The sequence below is a fragment of the Sceloporus undulatus genome, chromosome 1 (assembly GCF_019175285.1).
Source record: "Sceloporus undulatus isolate JIND9_A2432 ecotype Alabama chromosome 1, SceUnd_v1.1, whole genome shotgun sequence".
NCBI classification, from domain to species: Eukaryota; Metazoa; Chordata; class Lepidosauria; order Squamata; family Phrynosomatidae; genus Sceloporus; species Sceloporus undulatus.
Window position 1 is genome coordinate 332,106,246 of NC_056522.1, and position 23,511 is coordinate 332,129,756.

The window sequence follows — 23,511 nt, forward strand, 5'->3', positions numbered from 1 at the left end:
AAAGGCTGGATGGATAAGGGAAAAGAGGAGGGTCAGTGCTTCCAGGACAAATTAAACTCTTGCCTTTCACCATAGTCTGGTTCCTTTTTTCTTTTTTGTAAGAGTTAGAGTATGGTACTTACATTGACCCACGGATAAGTCGACTCAGGTTTTTGGGGTCAATTTTTTGACTAAAATTTCTAGACTTATACATGAGTATATACAGTAATACTTAAGACTGACTTGTGAAATAAAAGGTATTTAAGGCAGGAGTTACAGCTTTAAAAAAATAAAATTCAAGTTTTATTAATAAAATAGCAAGCACACAGATTGAAGTGAAGAAAATTAGCTTTATGTAGATTAAAAAAATGACTTGTTAGAATTTTACTCAAATGGTTCTGTACAATTTACAATTTTATGTACAAAATGTATAATAAAATACAGTACCCTCTTCCTGAGTATCAATTCTATATGATATCCCCCCACTAATTATTAGATGGAAATACCATAATTGTCCTAGCATTTGTTTTACTTCAAGTAATACTGACATTAAAAAAAACATCAGAAACAATAGTTTCCAATGTAATTCTTAAAGTAATAACTGAAGCAATCAATAGCTACACTTCTATAGTAAAATATGATCCATTGTTAATGTACAATTTTATTGTTTTTTTCTGATGATTCAGGTGCAGCTGAACACAACTGAAGCCCACTTTATTATGGTTCACCTTAGTAAGATTACTTATTATTGGTGCATCAATCTGCCCATGTATATATATTATAAAATGAATGCAATAAATAACTATGTGCCTAATACAAAGGCACCGTGGATCCAAACAGTTCTCGTATTCTGAGCAAAGTATGTATGCTTGCCATGATATGTTTAAGATTTATTTATGTAGAACTTTGTGGTAGAATAAGGCCTCAGTTACAAATATGTGCTTTAATTTGTAAATAAAATTGTCCAAGTAACCATAAGACAGAGTCTCATTAAAAAGCTAATAAAAGCTTAAGAATTAAAAAGAATGTAAAAACATTAATAATACCTTCAATATGGGTTTATGATATTCAGTAATTTTACATACCTTTGAGCATTGGTTATGTTTTACATAATTATGTATATTTGCTAAATTAACAGTTAGAACATGTTAAAGAACTGAAAGGAATTTATGGATTAAAATTTCAGTTCAATAATACTGTGATACTATCCTCACAATTTTTAACAATTGCTGTAGTTTGATAGTCAAAACTAAAGGTATGTGTTTTGTATGTGTCCATGATTATACTCACACTTTATGTAGCACTCTAAAGTTCTAGTGGCACAGTCTGAACTAGTATTGTATCTCATTTGTCACTGCACTGAGCCACAATGTGTGCCATTGACCCTGTTTGTGTTCTCAGATCCATACTGACCACACTGTGGGAACCAAAAATGAGTATAAGGATTTTTGTTGAAGCAGCTCTGTGTTTACTTTGCAAAGTAATTTTACAATGTCCAAATGGCTCTTTAAAAATATTTGACTATTCCACAGTAGGAGCTGTTACATGAAAGCAAAACAAAATACTGAAATATAGATACTTGTGGTATATGTGCACTGATGAATCACAAACATTATTTCCCTTCCATTTATTTGTGCTAATATCTGTGCAAATAAATATGAGATTATATTAATGTAAGTATATCAAGCTTCCAACATAACTTATAAAATTTGGAATATATTTTCCACAGAATGTTGTAGTGTTTAAAAACATGTGAAGAGAATGTAAGGCTGTTTTTTTAAAAACATATATTTTATAAAGTATATGCCCCGACTGAGCAAGAGGAAACCTCTTGTGAACTGGGAACTTTATCTGTAAATTGATACAGCATATTTGTTCTCATTCCACAACTAGCAGCCATGGTTATGCATGCGGTCCTTGCTAATGACTGATAATCTGATAGGTAGGTCACTTTTCTGAAACTGGACTACTGCACTAACTTCCAAAAGTATAGCAGAACTCAACTGAAAATTCACATCATACTTCATAATGAAAAAGGGGAAGACTCTCTGAAGTGTTATCAAAGTGCTTAAAATTTAAAACAAACAATTTCACAAAAAGTTGGTCTTCAGCTGAATGCTTGTGCTTTTCCCAGGATTCTTTGAATGTCTAGGGGAGGTCTTGTCCTTGATACTTTCCTGATTGCCCTTCACAGCTGATTCAAGTCTTGCTTTCATTGGTGGAGATGAAGTCATTAGTTTTTTAAAGACTGAGGAATATTGTGGACCAATCTGCATCAGATATTGCAAAGCAAACTCATGTAGACTCCTTGCTGAACTTGTAGCTGATCCCAGGGCATTTTCATCCAGGAGAAAAGAAATTAGGATTGGTAGAAAGCAAGCCACTAGATGAGCTCCTGTGAAAGATTTTTTAAAAATAAATAAATAAAAGTTCCTCAATATTAACTTCACAAACAGCTGCACTTGAGACTGCAATCCTAAATACGTAATAGGATGATTATGCAGAGGATTAGGCTCTTTCAGGGCATTATTTTACAGTTGTACTTTCCAGGGCCAGTCTTGGTATGGATTAATACAAAAGCCTTATATTTCAGCATTATGAAGGGGCTAACAAATAGGCAGAATGTAGGGCTGCCTCTGCACTGCAGAAATAATCCAGTCTGACACCACTTTAACTGCCATGGGGCAATTCTATGGAATTCAGGAAATTGTGGTTGATTGTGGCACCAGAGCGGAGGGACCTCAATGTGTGTGTGAGTTGGTATAGTCAGAAAAGAAGAATTTGAATTTATTAGGTATGAGGAATATGTTGAGACAAGTTATGGCAGTATGGAAGGGACACATTCCACTTCAGCAAAATTGGTACCATACTGCTGATGTTTATATCAATCAGTAGGAACTGCACCTGAGGAATGTCCTCAGAAGATGGTAAGAATGAAATTATTTCTGATTATCCATGTGGGAACAGGGTAAAATGTACACAAGAGTATACTGTAAGTGTATAAGAGGACTTGCAGATGATATGTCCTTTTACCCATCTTGTATGTTCCAGTACTGGATATGATTTCCCCCATCTTACACCAAGGACATAGCCAAGGGGGGGGGGGGGTCCAGGGGGTCCTTCCCCCCTTCACACTCCTCCCTCCCTCCTCCTCCTCCCGGAGCGGGGCCTCCCTCCCTGCGACTTTTTTCCCTTTCTTTTCCCCCTCTTTCTGCTCCTCCTCCTCCTCTGCACTTTTGGCAGACAAAAATCTCCGTTCCTGCAGAAGGAGAGGAGGAGGAGGAGGAAAAGGAGGAAGAAGAAGAAGGGAAGGAAGGAAGACAGGAAGGAAGGAAGGAAGGAAGGAAGGAAGGAAAAAAGGAAGGAACAACGATAGACAGGAAAGAAGGGAGGGAGGGAGGAAGGGAGGGAGGGAAGGAAGGAAGGGACTTTCCTTCCACCCCATACCCACCTACCCTTCCTGTGCAGTCCACACTTTCCCTCCATCTGGAGGAGATAAAGGGGGCCCTCCCTCCCCAGAATTGGTGCCTTTTTTGAGGGAGGGAGGGTCAGGAGGGAGTCTTTCTCATTCCTCCCTGGGCTCCTGGTGCCTCCAAAGCCAGGGATCATGATGGGGGAAGGATGGCTGCAGGGCGAAGGCCCAGAGAAAACCAAACAGATTGCCAACATTTTGCAGGTTTTTGGGGTGGGGGTGGGAAAAGAGCACACACACCCCTTTTGCAAGGCAGGACTGGGGGAAAGAGGGTCACTTGAAGGCTGGAAGGGGGCAGGTTTTCCTAGTAAGAGGGCTCCAACCCAGGGAGAAATACAACAACAACAACAATAATTGGTGGTGGTGATTTTTGTATCCCACCTTTCTCCTCAAATTGGGACCCAAAGCAGCTTTGGGTTATTTATTATTATTATGGCTCTTGATACTATCAGTCATGTTAACTGTGTGGTTATTATTATTATTATTATTATTGCTGCTGCTGCTGCTGCTGTGTGTGTGTTCTGTGCCTTCAAGTCATTTTTTAAATCATGGGGTTTTCTTGGCAAGATTTCTTCAGAGGGAGGTTTGCCACTGCCTTCCCCTGAGGAGGCTGAGAGAGTGTGACTTCTTGCCCAAGGGACTCCATGGCTGCAGAGGAGGTTAAATCTAATCTGCCTCCATTCATTTAGAGCTGGAAGGGACCCTCAAAGGTCATCTAATCCAGCCCGAACCTGCCATGTAATGACAGGGTCATTTTTGTAAAACAAATGGGGTTTAGCCTTTGCCATCCTCAGAGGCTGAGAGCATATGACTTGCTGTTATTTTGCAAGCCCTAAGACTTTTTGACCTTGTTGTGTGTGTGTTTAGACTTATACACCTCAAATCAATATAAACCATAACAAACCACGGCGGCACTAAGACAAGTTTGTAAAGATAAACTGTTTTTAGGTTTCTTGTAAATATGACTAATATTTAAATAAATTTTCATATTGCTTTCAATTTATCATATTATGTGCCTTTATATTATTATTTTGTCAAGTTTTAGGCCTAACTTATAAAAATATGCTGTTAATATTGAACAAGTTTTAACCTTATAAAACTAATAAAGTGCCTGTATGTACATTCTGGGGAATATCTCCGAGGCTTGTTGGCAACACTCAGCCAAATTGGGGAAGGTGTGAGGGCAGCAGGAGTTCCTGAGAGGAAGAAGCCAGGGAAGAAGTCCTTTTTTCTCTTTTCATCCCCTTCCCTTCACTCCAAGGGCAAACTTCTGCACTAACTCAAAAACTGCCCTGCAGCCCCGGCTTGCTTTATTTTCCTTCCTCGAAAAAGACAACTCTCCTGCTTCTCCTTTCCCCTGAATGAACTTGAGGGGCCCTTGGCAATGGGGCTGAAATGGAGCAGCCCCCTCCCCTCCTTTCCCTTTCCTCAGGTAAACGCTCAACCCTCTTTCTGTGTTGGGGGGGGGGGGGCTCTTAATCTCTCAAAATGGTGGCACTTAGTCTGGACCCGCCCTTCCCAAAATCCTGACTACGTCCCTGCTTACACTGCATCCCACTGAGAAGCAAAAAATGTCCCCCATTACTTAATAATTAATTTAAAATTAAATTAAAAGCATTAAATGAAGGATGTTGCATTAATACTCATACAGTATTTTAATCCACAGTGAATTCAAATTGTTAAACGTGTTTAGCTCTACAACGGGCACTTACGATGTTTCTCCTCAGCAAGGGCTATAACAGCAGCCACCACCTTTATTCCTTCTTGTATAACTTGAAGCTCAGCAGAATTCTCAGGTTTAGCTTTCTCTGTTTCCTGAAGTTTGCTCACAATTGATGATACTAATGAATGAATGTAAGGATATGAGATAGCTCGGTTCGGATACTGAAAAACAGTCAGTAGCAGCTGATAACATTTAAGTTGTACCTAAAAAGGAGGAAAGTTCTAGGTTAGAAAAACAAAAAAGTTCAATTGAGATTCTGACTTGCATTTGCATGACTATCCTATATCCTACTACGTACAATTATCAGAAGTGAACAGCATCTCTAACAAGGATCTACTCTTGGATCCAAGAGTAGGCAAAAAGAGAAGTGAAATGAAGAAATGAAAGCAGGCACTGCTGTCAGATAACAGTGTTTACACGATGGCTTTAGCCACATAGTTACCATTGGTTATAGGTTTCCATGCTACATCCTTTATGAAAAAGAGTGTGGGTGCTGTGTACTTTTTGAGTACCTTTTATTTTTCAGTGAAGCTTTACCTCTTGTTTCTGCTACTTCCTTAAATTGAAACCTCTATTTGTGCATTCTTATCCAAATGGCAATACAAAGTAGCAACTATGGCTTTTCAAGCCCACCCCCTTTATGTATTTATTTACTGGATTTATAACCTGCCTTCTTCCTGGAATAGGATCCAAGGGGGCTAACTTTAGTGGAACCATTCAGAGTCTGGAAAATGTTTCCCTCGGAAACATCTGAGCAGCCTAGCAATACTATATAAGTACTGAGCAGCCCACCAGTACTATATAATGCTCATGAGTAAACATCTAACAAGTTTTCCCATGCTCCTGTAGTGGGAGGGGGGAGCTGTGCTTGTTTCAATGGAGGTGACAAACATGCAAAGCGAGAAAAAAACTATCAATCAATAAGGAAATATAAAAAAGAAGAGCAAGGCAGAAAAAACGGAGGAAGTAAAGTGTAGGGGTTAACTGGTTCAGAAAGAGCTCCTTGTGCTGTAATTATGGTAGAGTGCAATGGGACTTTTTTTAATTACCTGAAGTATTGGTAGACACTGTGGTAAATCTCAGGAAGGGTTTGTTCATTAAGGTGCAAAACACACTGCAGAAATAATCCAGTTTGAGACTGCTATAGTTGCCCTGGCTCAATGCAAGGGAGTTCTGGGAACTGCAGTTTTGAGAGACATTTAACTGTTTCTGTCAGAGAGCTCTGGTTCCACAATAAATTACAATTGCCAAGATTCCCTAGCACTAATCCAGGGCAGTAAAAGCAGTCTCAAACTGGATTATTTCTGCAGTGTGTTTTGGACCTAAGTTCTCTGGTCTTTTTTGACCTCTCATGGTGGAATTAAAATGAGAACATGCTCCAAACACACCAACCTGATCCAAATTGAGATAGTTGTGAAAGGGATTTTTTTTCACCAAGAACCCCCCCCCCAACAATACTATGACTTGGCCTGACAAAAATAGGTAATAGGATTACACCAGAAAGAAAACAGAAAAGCAGCAAGGTCACCCAAGTTTACTACTGCTAACTGACCTCTATCCCACTATAAAAGCCTTGTGTGCAAGAGCTGTCAGTGCCAAAAAAACAAAAAACAAAAACCCACCTCATTGTTTCAGAACTAGAAGAAGTATTACTGCTTACAGAGTACAGTGTTTATGAGTGGGGAAGCAAACCATTCAGCACAGATTTAATCGGACTCATTGAATGTGTCACTGAAACTTCTTTTTGAGAGAAAGTATGAATGAGAAAAGACAAGAGAAGGGAAACTTTACATCTAAACATACAATTTTATCTGCAATTTGCATTAGTTTTACAAGTGGAGTCCTATACATATGTATTGTATTATACTGATTCATTTGTACCCTGCCTCTTTTTCTCTAAAGCTAGGATGCAAGATAAGTTACAAAATAAGAAGTATGAGTGCAAATCAAAACACTTATAGATGAAACATATATTATTTTAAGTATGCAATTAAACTTTTTATAGAATTAGTCATTTAAATCATAGTCATTAAAAAGCAAAGAGAGAAAAATAGTATGGGATACGAAGAAAAGACCTTTCCTATCTTATACAGTGCGCCCGCATTATACACGAGTACGCTATATGCGGCTTTGAGCATATAAGATGCAAGGGGTGGCATGTCCCATTTACATGAATGGGGCACGCACCTGTGGCGTACACCCTGTACGCCACCACCATAGTCACAAGCCCCATTCATTTGAATGGGGCTTGAGCATCCATGTTTTTTCTCTTGCGCGGGGGGGGGGGGGGGGAACGGACCCCCCGCTTATGAAAAGGGCAGAAAGGGTACTAAGAAAAAAAACTTTCCTACTAATTTTTTTTTGAATAAAAAAGGTCTTCAAATGCCAAGGAAAAAACAGGAAGGAGGGAGCTTGTCTAGCATCCCTAAGGAAGGGAGTTCCAGAGTATGGGAATGCCCATCTTTTATCATTTGCTCTGGCTGTAACCAAAAGGATATTATACAATATCTCAGTAGATATACTGAGGTTTGTTTTGCTATTGAGAATATGTTTATGGACATCACAAGTTCCAAAGTTGTCTTGGCCAGATGATTTTAGATTTCTTGATTAAATTACCAAGACTAACAAGTTTGTGCCGTATCATTATACAGACTTAATTAATTATAAAGTGACAGTTTCAAGTTGTAACTTTCACTAAAAAAAAGCAACAGGGAAAAAGCAGTGGCACCACCGGGGTGTGTGTGTGTCTGACACCCCAGTTGGGCCCTCCTCCCACTTTAGTGCAGGAGGGGCAAATGCATGACCTGCCAGGCTGCCTCCCTTGGAAGGAAGCCCAGCAGTGGAGCAGCAGGTGGGGTGAACGTGCACCCTTCCCAGGTGATATCCTTGGCACCAGATGATACCCTCGCTAGTGATGCCATTGGGAGAGAGAATGATGTAGGACAGTTTCTCAACAGATCAATGTATTCTAAATGTTTTCTTGTGGCAAAAAATGCAGAAAAGGCAATTTGTAATGCACAAAGAAATCCAAAGTGACAATCTTGTCTACTTATCAAGTGCAAGAATGTGTACCATGTTTACAAGTTATAAACAAATGTGACAAAACAATGAACTGCGTAAAATTGGTATCTGTGCAGAATGTTCATACTATAAATAAAATCACACAAATGTATTTTCATTGCTACCACCTGTTTAAGAGTTTTAAGCAAGCCTAACAATTCTGAATTCAGTATTTATTTTACATACTTCTATACTGTCCTTTAATTGAAAATTTCCAGGTAGAAAATGATCACAACATCAGAAAAGTACATATAGTTTAAAAGAGTAGGAAAACAAAAGGCATGTTTCCTAACGGAGACACGTTTACCCTAATGGAACAGCTCTTTCTTATTGCTACCTTTCCTGAGTGGAAAAGCATACAGCAAACAATAGTAAATTTCTAAATAAAGTTAAGCAGTCTACAGTACTTACAACAGGGTCTTTAGATTCCAATGCTGATTTAAACTTTTCAGTGCAACTCATCTGAAGGCACTCCATGGCAGTAACTTCTGGACTTGTAGACAAAATAAATACTGTGATGGCAGCCAACAGGCTACTTTCATCTAATTCTTGGTGAGCACCATCTACTAATGATAAAAATAATCTAATGCAGATATGGCAGATGTAAGATAATGTAGGTTTCTTTACTTATTTGTTTCAGTGTTTTAGTGTTCCATGGTCTTCAATGTTTCATCCTCCAGATATTTTGGACTTCATATTTGCAAAGCACCAGCCAGCATAGGATTCAATCAGGTATTCTGGGAGTTGAAATCCAAAACATCTAGAGGACCAAACACTGAAAAGTACTGTATTATTAGCCTGAGTATTACATATAAGGCAGCACTCACTTCATATTGTATAGATCATATTCAATTGCTGGTAAATCCTTTCCCCAATTATACTGATCTATATGCAAACACCACCTTCAGTCTGACATACCTTGATTCCAAAAATTAAGGATAGTGACCAAAGCACTACGGAGCAAATCATTCCAAGCAGTTCGGCTCTTCTCTGCCCGGGCCATGGGAGAAGATAGCACTCCTTTAAGAGCTTGTAATGAAGCAGCAACAGTTAAAGGTAACTGGCCAGTTGGTAATTTCACAGCAGTTTCTCTCAGGACTCCAATAATCAGATATAAGATAGTAGGAAGAACAGCAATGCTTCCTGAAAAAGATGACAAATGTGTGAAGCTATGTTTTATGTTCATTAAATGTTAAGTAACAATATCTCAGAGAAACAGGAAAACAATAATATTGCAACTATAAAATTAGGGAGAGGCCAGCTCTATTCTGTTATTAATGTTTGTTCAGCAAGGGTAATAATAATAATAGAGTTTATTTGTATTTCCCGCCTCTCCCTACGGATCGAGGCGGGCTTACAATTATAACAATAAAAATACAATTTCACGAGGGCGAAAGATTTATACGATCTGAAGAGAAGCCAGAGTAAATAAATATATTGCTGTGAAAGAAACCTGAAACCTGATACAGTGGGGGGGGGGGGATTTGGGGGGTAAAGGACTGCACTTAGAATTGTATGGGGGAAGTTTGAGCTATTAGAATAGAGTTGTTATATTTTTGTATCTTCCTCTTTGACTTCTAATCATGTAAATAAGTGTACATCAGGGTAGGGCAACTTTTGGACCCGGAGGCCGGGTTGCTGTCCCTCAGACAACTGGGGGGCTGAAGCCAAAAAACTGGGGGGCCGCGTGCTGGGGGTGGAGCTTCCATCCTCCAGGGGCGGAGCTGCAGGCCGGGGGCAGAGCTTCCACCCTCCGGGGGGGGGGCCTTCCTCGGCCCCCTTCCCGACCCCCAGCTGTCTGGGGGGCCGGTAGGAGGGGGGGGGGGGGATTGGGAGAGGGGGTGACAGGCGCACGCCTGCTCCTCCTGCCCTTCCTTGGCCCCCAGCTGCCTCTCAGAGACAGCTGGGGACCAGTAAGGGCCCGTGAGGGGCAGGAGCAACAGGCGCGCGACCCCTACTCCTTTCCTCGGGGCTTTGCCAGGCCTGAGGTGTCCTCCGAAGGACACCTCAGGTCTGCCGAAGTCCCGCAGGGAGGAGGAGGAGGACGAGGCTGGCGGCCCCTGCTCCTTTCCTTGGGGCTTTGCCGGGGAGGAGGAGGCATGTGCCCGCTCTCTCTTCCTCGGTCCCTTCCTTTGGCCGAACGGGCTCCAAGGGGCCCTTTCGGCCGAAGGGGAGGGAGGCCGAAGAGAAGGGCTTGGGCACCTGTCCCAGGCCCTTCCCTTCGGCCGAAAGGGCTCCAAGGGGTCCTTTCGGCCGAAGGGGAGGGAGGCCAAAGGGAAGGGCTTGGGCACCCATCCCAGGCCCTTCCCTTCGTCTCTTCCCTTTTGCCGAAAGGGCTCCAAGGGTCCCTTTTGACCGAAGGGGAGGGAGGCTGAAGGGAAGGGCTTGGGCACCTGTCCCAGGCCCTTCCCTTTGGCTCTTCCCTTCGGCCGAAAGGTCTCCAAGGGGCCCTTTCGGCCGAAGGGAAGGGCTTGGGCAGGCTGCCTCCTGGGCTCCTCCACGGCCCTTGTAGCCCCAAGCCTCTTTCTCTGGAGGAAGGCCTGGGGCTGCATGGGCTGCGACGGAGCCCTGGAGCGGCAGGCTGCCTCCTGGGCTCCTGCACAGCCCTTGCAGCCCTAGACCTCTCTCTCCGGAGGGAAGCCTGGGGCTGCATGGGCCGCAACGGAGCCCTGGAGCGGCAGGCCGCCTCCGCAAGCTCCTTCTTGGCCTCTGCAGAGGCTTCGGCCTCCACAGAGGCCAAGAAGGAGAGAGGAGGCCGCCGTGGGCGGTCTCCTACAGGCCCGCTGCGGCCCTTGGAGCCTCGCTGGAGGGCTCTGGCAACTGCAGGGGGCCTCCTACAGGCCCGCCACCATTTTTTCTTCAAAAATGGCGGCGAAGTCTCCTGCAATGGGAAAGTTCAAGCAAGACTTCAGCCACCATTTTTGAAGAAAAATGGCGCCCGGAGCAGCGCGGAAGCAGGGGCGGCAATCGGCAGCAGGACCGGGCTGGGACCGGTCAAAGGCCTTGCTGGGCCAGATCCGGTTCTCGGGCTGCCGACCCCTGGTGTATATGAATATGTTTGTAATAAATTTTCTTTTATATAATAAAAAAATACAATTTCAAATAAAATACAGCATAAAATCATGACATCACATTAAAATCAGCATATCATCATTTAATCCATTTAACATACTCTGAGTGGGATGTCCCCTTATGTTTATTTACAGGAGATCTGGGGGATAAGCCCACCAGAAGAGATCTGTCTTAATCGCTTTCCTAAAGGCTTCTAAGGTAGTGATAAGCTGGATCTCTTCCAGTAGGCTATTCCACAGTTTAGGGACCATGACAGTAAATGCTTTGTGGGAATTGCTATCAATCTGGTATTTGGATAATCCAATAGATTCTTCCCAGATGTTCTGAGAGTGTGGGGAACTGGCTGCTGCATTTTGTACCAACTGAAGCTTCCGAAATTGGTACAGAGGTAGCCCTATGTACAGCACGTTACAGAAATCAAGATGCGAGATTACCAGTGCAAGTACTACTGCTTCAAGGTCCTTTCGGTCCAGGTAGGGACGCAGTTGGCGTATCAGCCAAAGTTGATACCAGGCACTTCTGGCCATCGCATCTACTTGAGATGATAACTGTAGAGATGGATCCAGAAGTACCCCCAAACTGCGTACTTCATCTTTTAGGGGAAGTGTGATCCCATCCAGGACAGGTTGACAAATCTCCATCCCTGGATTTTGGGAAACTATCGCTAGTACCTCTGTTTTCCCTGGATTCAATTTGAGTTTGTTTTACCTCATCCAGCCCATTACTGGCCCAAGGCAGGCTTCCAGAGGGGAGAAGCCATACCTAGTCACTGCACTATTATCAGCTAGCCTTGTTTAAGGCTCAACTCCTAAGAGTCTTAGAAGGAGCACTATTACATTTCTGTCTCCATTCTACGCATGTCTTTGGCAAAGGGTTACCTCACAGTGGTACCTGCTACACAAAAAGGCTAGGGCTTAGGTATGCCTAGTGGTCCCCATCAGGAATTCAAGAGATTTCCCATGTAATACACATTAAATAATATACTACTAAAAGACAGTATGATTTAATCCCTGCCATTTGGGGAGAAAGGCAAGAAGTAAATCAAATAGATAGATGGAGAAATAGGTAGGTTTTAACACAGGGTGTTACTTGCCAAACTACCAAAGATTTAATAAGAGAGAAGTGTGTACTAATCAGCTTCTATGTCTTTGATTCAGCCCTGATATCCTAGGAAGAAGAAAAGGGCAATTCTATGGCACTGCATCTATCTGGATGTGACTCTTAGAAAGAAACATAGTCCATCATAGGTTAAAACTGTAGTTTTCATTAAACACGTATGAAGAAAATCCTAGGAAATTCAAGTGGTCGCCTCAAGTTAACAGGTGTCTTGAAAGCAAGACATGGAAAATAATGGTGAAATAATACTTGAGCTCCATTAAAAAATCTGTTGAAGTGGATATGAAAGGAACACACATTTCTATAAGACTGCTTTATAATTGTTTCTTCAGAGGTGTGTGGAAGAATGGGTTATTTACTAGATGGTAAGTTAGGGAAGTAGCTATTTCTCAGATGCAAATATATTTAATAAAAATGCTTATTAAGCACCCATGGTGTCTTGATGCTAAACAGAAATATTAGGATAACATTGTTGGGCCAAATGCTTACAATATAATAAGCACATAGGAAAGAAAGTAGATATAGGACAGAGAAAGGAAGGAAAAAAGTGAAATCCCTATTTAAAGCAATAGACAGTTCTGACAACATGCTTTCATCTGACTTGTATGGCCCATGTCGGTGGCCTATTTACATCAGTAGTGTGACATTAGAACCATGTTTGTGCTCTGATTTATTATACTGTTCATAATCTAAAGGCCATTTTGAATTTTGATTCTGTCTTCTGGGTATTAGCTACTCCTCCTAATTTGGTATTATTTGCAAATGTGATGGTTCAACAATCTATTTTTAATCTTCTAAAAACAATACAGTACTGATAACAGAAATTGTGAATATATTGTCTCAGTGTATACATAATGGCATAAGACACTCCCCTCCCTAGAGCATTTCCTTAATTCCCTTTCAGTTAAAACATATTTTGATATTTCATCTTACCTTCTGGTGAGCAGACTGCTGGCACGCCAGAGAGGATTCCTAATGCTGCTGACACCAGCCTGCTTCCATTTTCTGATAATATTTGAGGTTTTCTGGATGTAATTCCAGAACTACCTGTTATCTTTGGGTTAAGTTGAGGTAGCTGTCTTACAAGAATGCACATACACATCTCTAGTGTTGCAAAAACTAAGGACTTTCCAGGTATCAGCCCTCCTGTGTCTTTTCCTTCTCCAAACTCTGGTAATGTTTCCTTTTCTTCAGCCCCATCATCAACTAAAATGAAAAAAGGATAAAGATATACAGCAAGTGCCTTTGGTTTAAAAAATGTACTCATGGAAAATTTCTAAGCAGTAACTGGTTGCACTGTTTTATTTTAGTTTGTGTATGGAAGAATTATAAAATGATTACACTAATCCAGAAAGAGCGGTCTAGGTACAGAAATAGGCTTTTGTCTGAAGATGCCCTTTCTTCATGAGGGCAGATGGGCAGAAGAAGAATGCTACTGGGGAGTGAAAAGTCTTTTATCTAGAACCTGGAATTGTATACATTGTGCTTGTTCTACTAGAGCAAAACTAGAAATCTGCACTATCTGTTCTAAAAGCAGCGATAACATGATCAGAGGCACATTCATAGGCAATTGAACTTATTTATACACTTTGATCTTCTATGGACTCACAAAATATGTTCATATATGTATTTCGCACATATTCATGTGTACCCATGAAGAACAAAATCTGCTGTGGGAGATTCTATGAGCAAGCTACATGGATAAAAATGCAAAGGCTTGTTAACAGCCTGGACAACAACAGGCTTGTGGAAGAGGTACGCATTAAGAAAATCTTGTTCATTTATGTAGCGTCATTTATTTCAACAATGTGTTCCAAAGGGCAAGTTTGACAGATCCCATTCCCAAAGGGTTTATAATTAAAAAAAAAATAAGAGGGAGGGAGGGAAAGGAAATGGAGGCAGGGGGTAAACTGGGGGGAAAAAAGGCTCATTTCAATTGTACATGCTTGTTTTTCTCCAGCCATCTCAACAGACATTTTAAACACTGAATCCCACATTAATCTATGCCATAATTCACAATTTAGCTCCATTTCAGCAGCTAAACCTTACAAGCACAGAGTAGTCTCAGACACAGTGTTACTATTGTGCTACTACCTGAGAAGAATAGCCTTTTTTCCATCAGACATAATGCCTACCTAGTCTAGCATTCTGTTTCCTACAGTGGCTGAACAGAAGGCCCCAGCAAGACCACAAGCAAGACATGAAGATAACAGTCCTCCTCCACTGCTATATCCTAACAACAAGAATTAGGAGGCATTTTGACTCTGATCCCAGGAGTAATATATATCCATCATGATAGCTTTATCCTCCATGGATGTGTCCAATTCCATGGTAAAGTATTTACATTGATGGACATCACCACTTCCTATGGTAATGAATTCTACAGTTTAATTATGCAGTGTGTGGAAAAAGTACTTCTTCCCATCTATCCTGCGTGCTAAAAATTCTAATTTTGTGAGGATGCTGAGAATCCTTTCTTGAGGCATTCTGAGATCCTTTACAAAATTATAATCCCCAACTTTGTTAAATGGAAAGATGCATCTTGTTTTAGTTTGTAGAGGAAGAATGTATTTTGAAAAAAAAAAATGATCTGGACAAGTTCCTTTTCAATTTCAGTGGGGCAGAAAACCTTATCAGCACAGTTAATTGCAATCATGAGGCAGTGGAAGAATGGCATGTGGTTGCAGTGACAAAGGAGGATGAGACAATGATGATGGCAAAAGTTATGACAGAACTACATCAGTGTCAACAGCAAAAAGAGATGGCTGTCACCCTTCAGAGGCTGACTCCCAAGTAGTCATTTCTTGTACCCCAGCCCTATGGGAGTGATAACTGCCATATCATAGGTGCTGTGGCAAAGGTAATTTTCCATGCTACCTTTCCAATAGTGCTTTGACTCCAAGAAGCCCTCAGGTTTACAGGGATATAATCAGCTTGGAGCAGCCACCACCTTCTCCTATCAGTGTTGTTACTATTCTTCTACTTGCACAAGGTGATTTTGCATTACAGTTTCTTGTACATACCATTTAATGCTATAGATTCTAGCTTCTGTGTTAATTGTAGCAAATACACGCTGGCTTAAATCAAAACGCTATTTCAACTAGAGTAGACACACTAAATCAACTGCTAAATGGTTAACTCAACACTTGTGTAAATCCCATTGATTCATTGTAGGCGGAACTAGCAATTTAAGACTATGTATGTTAGGTTCACTAAGAAAAAAAATGGGGAACAGTTTGAAGCACTGCCAAGGAACGTTCTTGTACTGACTCCCACTGCTGTTTCCTCCACTGGAAAATGGGCACACTTTCTCTTGAAAACTTGTGGAAAAGGAGTTGGGATTCATGGCTCCTTGAGAAGCTATCAGATAATATGGAAATTTACGAAGGACATAACTATCAAGACACTTTTCTAGACAAATGGTTTCCATTTATCAATACAAAGAAACATCAAATACAACCACCATCTTCAGATTTAAATTTATGGTTGGATGTTTTAATGTAAGTAAGTTCATAAAAGTTTTGGTGGAGGACTATTTTAAACCCAAATGATAATTGGATGAGATTATATATGATATACTTGAAACTCATTTATAACTTAGAAAAATAATATCCTGATTCTTCTACTGTTATATATTTGTATTTCTTGGTTTACATTGTTTAAATACTTACATTATGTTTTACAAATCTTTCAAAATATATTTTTTAAAAAATTAAGACAGTAAAACCATAGCCATTAGAAATTTGGCCAAATCTATGTCATTATTACCTTCGGCACTTCTCCGTTTTTCCTTGACATGTTCTTGTGCTGCAAAAAGAATCTGATGAACAACCCCTAGAGCAGCAAGCTGAATGTCAGGGGACTCTCTGGTCAGTATAAGGCGATGCAAAACATTTAGCAGTTCGACACTCAGCTCCTATATGAAGGAAAATAGGACAAGACCTTTTCATTAATTTTTAACATTTCAAATTTCATCCTTAGGATAACACTTTAGGTAACATTGGCGAGTTACGAACCGCCCTCAAGCGGCCGTTCTCCCGTCGCCGCCATTAGCTGTGGCGGGAAGCCCCAGCGGCCAGACTGCAAGGCTTCCAGCTGCAGCGAAAAGGAGTGCCAAAATGATGCTCCTTTTTGGTCCCTGGAAGTGGCACCGCAAGGCGCGCACTCACGGCGTCACTTCCGCCGCGCCACATCTGGACGCACAGCATCCACGACGTAAAAATGGCAGCGCCCATGTGGATGGGCGCTGCCATTTAGGACGTGTTCCGCGCATGTTGGGAACGGGGCCGGTTAGGAAGGGGCAACCCTTCCAAACCCTAGCACGCCGCTTCCTAACCCTAGGACGCGCAGAGCGCGTCCTAAATGGCGGTCTGTAACCCACCAGGGTAAGGGTGTGAAACTTTCCCAATGTTACTTATTTTGCTCTGTGACTAGTGGTTAACCCAGTTTTCTATGGTCCAAGACCAACTGCATTATACACACATATGGGCTACAGAGTAGGAAAATAGTAAAATATATGTACTATTTACAAAACAGTCTTACAATTTTATATATTTCTTGTGGAATTAATTTTATTGATGGTTCATAAACCAGAATAAGAGAAGAAGAAGAAAAGAAGGGAAAACACCAATAACAACAAACACGTGTATAATCTATCTGAGAGGGAAAAAAACAGGTACAGGAAAACATTAATATATTAAAAATAATCTAGCACGCCATGCACCCACCCCTTACTACTTACACAGCCTTACTATTTTGATAAAAATATTGCATGGCAACCAGTGCATGGCCTAGAAAGTAATGTCACATTTTATTGGCACTGCCTGTTCCTGCATAAATTGGTTTTGCTTCAATTTAAACTGTTTTTATCTTTTTTATTAACCCGAAGAATAAAGGAAACTTAAACATTACATTGTGAGCATAACATAAGGCTATCATGATGGAACATAACAGAAGAAGTTGTTTCTTAGAAATGTCAGTCACAAACAACCATCATAAAACTAAATTATTTGAACTCAGGTTTTCCAGATTAGATTGTTACCTGATCACTACCAATTTTAGACCTTGGCCAAGGAACATCAAATATTGCCTGTAGGGCATGTAGACAAGCAGTAATGTTTTCCATTGCTGCATCTGACCGAGGAGAACAGAGGAATTCAACACTAATTCCTAAAGAAGAGGGAAGAATTACCATTAAAATAATTAATTATAATTAATTTTTATAGAACTAGAAGTATACCTAAGCAAAACTATACAACTGGCAAAATCCAACTATAATTGCATATGCCATTCAAGTGACAGTAGAAGCCCACATAGAATCATAGTTGGAAGAGACCGCAAGGGCCATCCAGTCCAATTCCCTGCTATGCAGGAAATCCAAATCAATGCTCCAGAGTGTAGGGTCCCTTCCACAATACACAATTACAGCAGTATGATTCGACTTCAGCTACCATGGCAACATCCAATGGGATCCTGGGACCTTCACTTTAGGGGGGAGAGAGTGTTCAGAATTCTCACCCAGAGAATTCTAAGACATCACCTAATAACATACCCAATCTGTATCTTACAGAATGGATGGTGTGAAAGGTCCTCAAGATTAGGTTTCAGACCTGATTCCAATGTGGTTTAAGTGTTGTTGGCTGTGATAATTCAGTACTGCATAATGATATTCTGCAGTAATTCTATGCAATTTTATCTTTTTTTATTTAATTTTTTTATAATATTCCCATAAACAAATATATTCCTACATTCTATTACATTTTAACATATTATTTTATATACCCCTCAGTGCCCCACCCTTCCCTGAAGCCATTTCCATCCTTATATTCCATCCAAAATTTCAGTTCATCTTCTGGAGATAATCTTCTTTTCTCAATACTTTCTCGACAAATTATTTCCAAATCCCCTTAAAGTAATTTCTTTTCCATAGTCCTTTTTTTACTTTAAGTTTACATGTCAATTTATCATTAATAGCTAATTTCCATACCTCTTTGTACCAATCCGCTACTTCTATATCCATTTTTGTTTTCCAACACCTTGCTATTATTAATCTCGCTGCTGTAAACAAACTTGTTACCAAATCTTTTTTTTCCCCCATTTCTCTGAATCATATAACGATAACAAAACTATATTCGGTCTTCTATCTATTTTTATATTCATAACATTTTCTATTTCTAGTAGCATTTTCCCCCATAAATTTTGTACATGTTTACATTGCCACCACATATGCATATATGACCCTACTTCTTGACAGCCTCTCCAACAATTTTTTGACTTATTATTATTAATATTATGTAATCTCACTGGAGTCAGGTACCATTTCCAAATCAACTTATAATAATTTTCTTTTATCCGAACTGATAAATTTTTATCAAAGGTAGTGTATTAACCCCACTAACTTATATATTAACAGTCCATATGAATATATGCAATGACACCAGGCAAAAACTGTGTTGCAAAACAACATTTAAAAAACCCCTTCACACTCACTAACCCAAGATAAGATGAAATCTGTCCGTATTCACATCTTCAGGTGATTTTATGGCACCCCTAGAAGTCGAGTCTTGACACATAGTAGTTGGAGTGACAGGTCGAGAGAGATTAGTTAGACCTTCATCTGAATCACCTATAAGGAAACCTGTGTTGGTAAGCCACAATGCTGTAGCATGAAGAATCAGAGCCCAGGAGTTTTGATAATGTAGTCTTGAATTTTCAATTGTTTCCACAGTATAGAAAGCACCACCTTACAAAAAAGCAATAAAAATTCAGCATTATCCAAATAATTCTAAATATAGTTATTGTTTTAATTGCACTTCATTACTATAAACAAACATACAGGAAGGACCTGGCAAACTATTCTTTGCAAGTGTTACTACTCATATAATCTAAGAAACAATTTCCATAAATTTCTTCAACTTCATGCTGCAATCTCATAGACCTTAAATCTACTTGATAGTAATTATTTACTTTATTTATAGTCTGCTTTCCCCCCAAAATTGGACTCATAATGAATCCTTACAAATTAAACCAGTTATAATATGGATGAACATATATAAACAATGATCATTTAACAATAGTTATACTATGAATAACATTAAAAATGTAAAACATACATTAAAAACAGTTTGAAAACAATACAGTATGTTTGAAAATAGTACAGATATTTACCCATTGGAGCAGTTATAACAAGGGAGTTGTGTGCAACCAACACAAGTAAAAAAATCTGCTGCAGCTTTTTGGATCAGCTGACATTTTCAAACAGTCTGCAAAGACAGCTCTGTGTAAAGCATGTTGAGTGTATCTGCCTTCAGGTTGTCTGTCGATATATGGTGACCCCATGCATTTTATAGGCTTTCTTAGGGCACAAGATGGTTTTTGCCAGTTCCTTCCTCTGAAATATAGCCTACAGTACCTGGTATTCATTGGCAGTTTATCATTTTCAAATAGATGTGACTAGAGTAGATGTACTAAACAATGATATCTGCATAAGTGTTGACTTAGCATTAGATTAAATGTTGTTATTGGCATCATATAGCTAGCACATTTTAGTTTAGGAAATCAGACCCCAGATATGTGGCATCTGAATAACCATGCACTTGCTAAACACTTTCAAGAGAAACTTTATTACTCCACTTGCCTCTTACCTTCAGCAGGAAGTTGACAGGAGTATTCTGAAGGTAACGTTAAGAGAGCAAAATCCTGAAGTGCAGCAAGCCAGAGTTTGCTCAGATTCCCCAGGTCTGCTTGAACTAGCTGCAGAAGTTCATCCGCTGAAGATGTTTGATCCCTGTAACTCTCCTCTCTGGCGTTTGTGGCAAAAGGTGGCCTACTGATGTTGCTTTGTTTTTTATGTTTTTCTACTGCAACTATATAAACCTGTTTACAAGAATAAAATTAAATGGAGAGTCTTGATCATAGTTTATCCAACAAGTTTGGATGAAACTAAGAAAGTACCAGTAATAAATACCATCACTCTGAAACCATTAACAGCATTACATCACCACCCACATCCTCCCGAGTGTCATATATCAGAATGATCTCATCTCTCATGCTCATAGGATATCCACAGTTTATGACATGGAGTATTCAACCTAATATACACTATTGCAACACAAATAATAAATCAGATTAATGGTTTTAAACAGCAAAGTTTCACTGAACAATTGCATTAAATGCTGGATAACTGTATTTCTGGACTGAGGTACTGACTAAACAAATAGTATACTACTATTTGAGAAATCATTTATTTCATTTTTATGCCACCTTTCTCTCCAAAAGAGATCCAAAGTGGGTCACAGGATAAAAACACTTTAAAAACTACTTTAAAAACAATTAGAACCACCTCATTAAAACAGTATAAAATTAAGATTATATACATACAAATGTTAAAAATCATAATCTAAAACACATACCCTATTTAAAAGCCACCCTGTCATGATTCTTAGTCTTGAAAAACCTCTCTAGATTTAAGATAAGAAGGATTTTTTTCTATTATCATTCTGAACCACAGGTTGTTGTTGTTGTTGTTATTATTAAACAGGTTGAACAGAACATATGTGCACAATTTTTTCCAAAGCCCACAACTCAAAGGATATACACTCATCCCTCAACATCTGCATGCTTTGACTTTTGCAGATTTGATTATTCACTGATTTTATTAATATGTTCTCTCTAGGAATATCTAGGTCCTCCAGCACAACTCTATGATCAACTTTAACTAAAAGTTGCACTGAAGGACCTAGAGACTGCTAGAGAGAACACTCCACTAGGCATTTGTAGCTCCTCCAGTGCAATTCAATGGTCAATGTATGGCAGATGTTGACCACAGAGTTGCACTGGAAGACCTAGAGATTCCTAGAGAGGTGTTATCTTAGGTAAAAATATAAGTGTTTTTGTTATTTGCAGTTTTTCCACATTCATGGGGATCCTGTGCCTCTAACCCCAGTGAATGTGGAGGGACAAGTGTAGTTCTACTTTTTAGACACTAGTACTTTTGGATGTGCAATTGTTTTTGAAGTACCTCTGCCCAAGCTTTTAGAACAGCCAGTATCTCCATAGTTGTTGTGGCTTCATTGTACAGTTGACTCTGTGCTTCTTTTCCAGCTTGTACTTTAGTCAAGGATGTCACGAGCAACTGATGAACTCTTTGAAGGTCATTAAGGTCATTTACTACACCACTTGCCATCCAAGCACTGCAAACCTAGCATGATAGTGAATTGTATGGTTATTTCTAAAATGCTATAGAGGACATTCCCAAGAGAGAGGAAGACAGGGGAGAGATTAAATCTAACCCTGTGCAATCCAAGGCACACTATCCCACTATCCCTCCTTACTGGCACAGATATCCAAGACAGTTTCAATGCCAAAACTAGGGGTAAATTATGATTGAAACTGATCCAGAAAATCCGCATTAGTTATGCACATGTCTGTATTTGCTGAGGACAAATCAGCACGATTACTGTCAGAAAGTAGGCTCAATAATGAGTTTTTCCTCAATAATGAATTTTTCAGTTGGATGCATTGTGAAATTTTCTCAGTTCACATGATAGACATCTCCCAGTCTGCTTCAATGCACGTACAATCAGGTCCCTACTAAGGAGCCCGGAAACATATGGCCAGCTCAAGAAGTGATGAGATAAAAACAACCAGGTCATTTTTGCATTCTTATACAGTGACCAGGGATTCCACAGGAGCACTAGTTATACCAGTCACAAAATCCCTAGACAAACGCCTCAGGGATTCACTCTATTACTTGCCAATATTTTATGGAATTTAAATTAATGGGTTGAGGGGGGTTTGTTCTGTTTTGTTTTAAACTTACCTGGCATGCTTTTGCTGTTACATCAGGTGGTGTGTCTGGGGTAAAGGCTGGCCTAAGTGCTGCACCAACCTGATTAAAAAATGAAAAAAGGTTAAAATAATTTTATCAGAGGCCTAAATCCAATTGTTAGTCCTTAGAATCAGTGGGAATACGGCTGAATCAGGGGAAATCTGGTAAATCAACATTTATGCAAGAGCCACTGATTCAGTAATTCTACTCTTTGTTGTTGTGCACCGTCCAGTAGTTTCCAAATTATGGTAACTCTAAAGTGAACCTATCATGAGCTTTTCTTGACAAGTTTTGTTCAGAGGAGGTTTGCCATTGCCATCCTGTGAGGCTGAGAAACTGTGACTTGCCCAAGGTCAGCAAGTTTACATGGCTGAGCTGGGATTTGAACCCTGGTTTCCAGAGTCCAAGGCTCGAACCACAATGCTGTCTCTCTCTCTAATCTACTCTACCCTACTCCATCTGCTTCTGCTTCTACTCCGACTCTGTTTTGGACTAAATTACATTTAGGACAGAATACTTTATTTAAGGAAACTGACGCATCTAATATTATTACTAATGTGTACTGTATTTGAGTATAACGTGTACAGTATTTGAGTATAATGCACTTGAGCAATAAATGGTGATGTGCATGCGAATTGATTTCATTGTAGGAACTGAAAACTTGCAAGATTATCCCTAACACAGATACCAGTTTAACATCACTCCATATGCTGACTGTGATCACATGGTGAGCTGCAGGTATACAATAACTTACTATACACAACAGATAGCTTACTTTTTTATAACAAAGTATATAAAGTATTGGATAATTCATATTAAACATTTCACAATAAAACAGATCAGATGCAAAAATTATGTTAATTTATTTTCAGACCTTGTCCCCCACCTTTCCATAAAAATATTCTCAAGAAAGTCTCAGACCAAATAAAAATAATAATGAAATTTAAATATTTAAAATTAACACTAAAAATCCAAGTCAATATAACAAAAAAGCTAGGGTCAAAACTTAAAGCAATTTATAAGCTATTTAAAAAAATAATTTTATTTCAGAATAATTATTTCAGAATAAAGCATTTTACAAGCTAAATTACCATGGTGTTTGTTTATACTTGTATTGGATCCATGTTGAATACAATAAAGCAGGGCTGGACATTTGCAGAAATGGTGAAGGCCAATTTTCATCCTGTTACCCTGACCCCAATAAAACCATTAAAAAAAATGCAATTCTCTCTGCACACAATGGCTAATGTGCTATAAAAA

General features: G+C 39.6%; 1 protein-coding gene across 8 annotated transcripts in view; it reads right to left on the reverse strand.

Moving 5' to 3' along the window:
• Window positions 1-242: 242 nt before the first annotated feature.
• The window catches only part of HEATR5A (HEAT repeat containing 5A), a 96,114-nt gene continuing 72,845 nt past the window's right edge, over window positions 243-23,511 (reverse strand). For 4 of the 8 annotated variants that reach the window (XM_042464825.1, XM_042464787.1, XM_042464796.1 and 1 more), the window contains 11 exons: window positions 22,243-22,311; window positions 21,442-21,621; window positions 20,066-20,297; window positions 18,916-19,164; window positions 17,464-17,591; window positions 16,191-16,338; window positions 13,356-13,628; window positions 9,153-9,377; window positions 8,646-8,800; window positions 5,164-5,377; window positions 243-2,374 (listed from right to left, as the gene is read on the reverse strand). In XM_042464825.1, the coding sequence (XP_042320759.1) occupies window positions 2,070-2,374; window positions 5,164-5,377; window positions 8,646-8,800; window positions 9,153-9,377; window positions 13,356-13,628; window positions 16,191-16,338; window positions 17,464-17,591; window positions 18,916-19,164; window positions 20,066-20,297; window positions 21,442-21,621; window positions 22,243-22,311 (2,178 nt within the window). In that variant the 3' untranslated portion in view covers window positions 243-2,069. Of the gene's footprint in view, window positions 2,375-5,163; window positions 5,378-8,645; window positions 8,801-9,152; window positions 9,378-13,355; window positions 13,629-16,190; window positions 16,339-17,463; window positions 17,592-18,915; window positions 19,165-20,065; window positions 20,298-21,441; window positions 21,622-22,242; window positions 22,312-23,511 lie in introns of those variants that run through there. The other 4 variants (XM_042464804.1, XM_042464776.1, XM_042464815.1 and 1 more) reach the window with 3 other exon arrangements.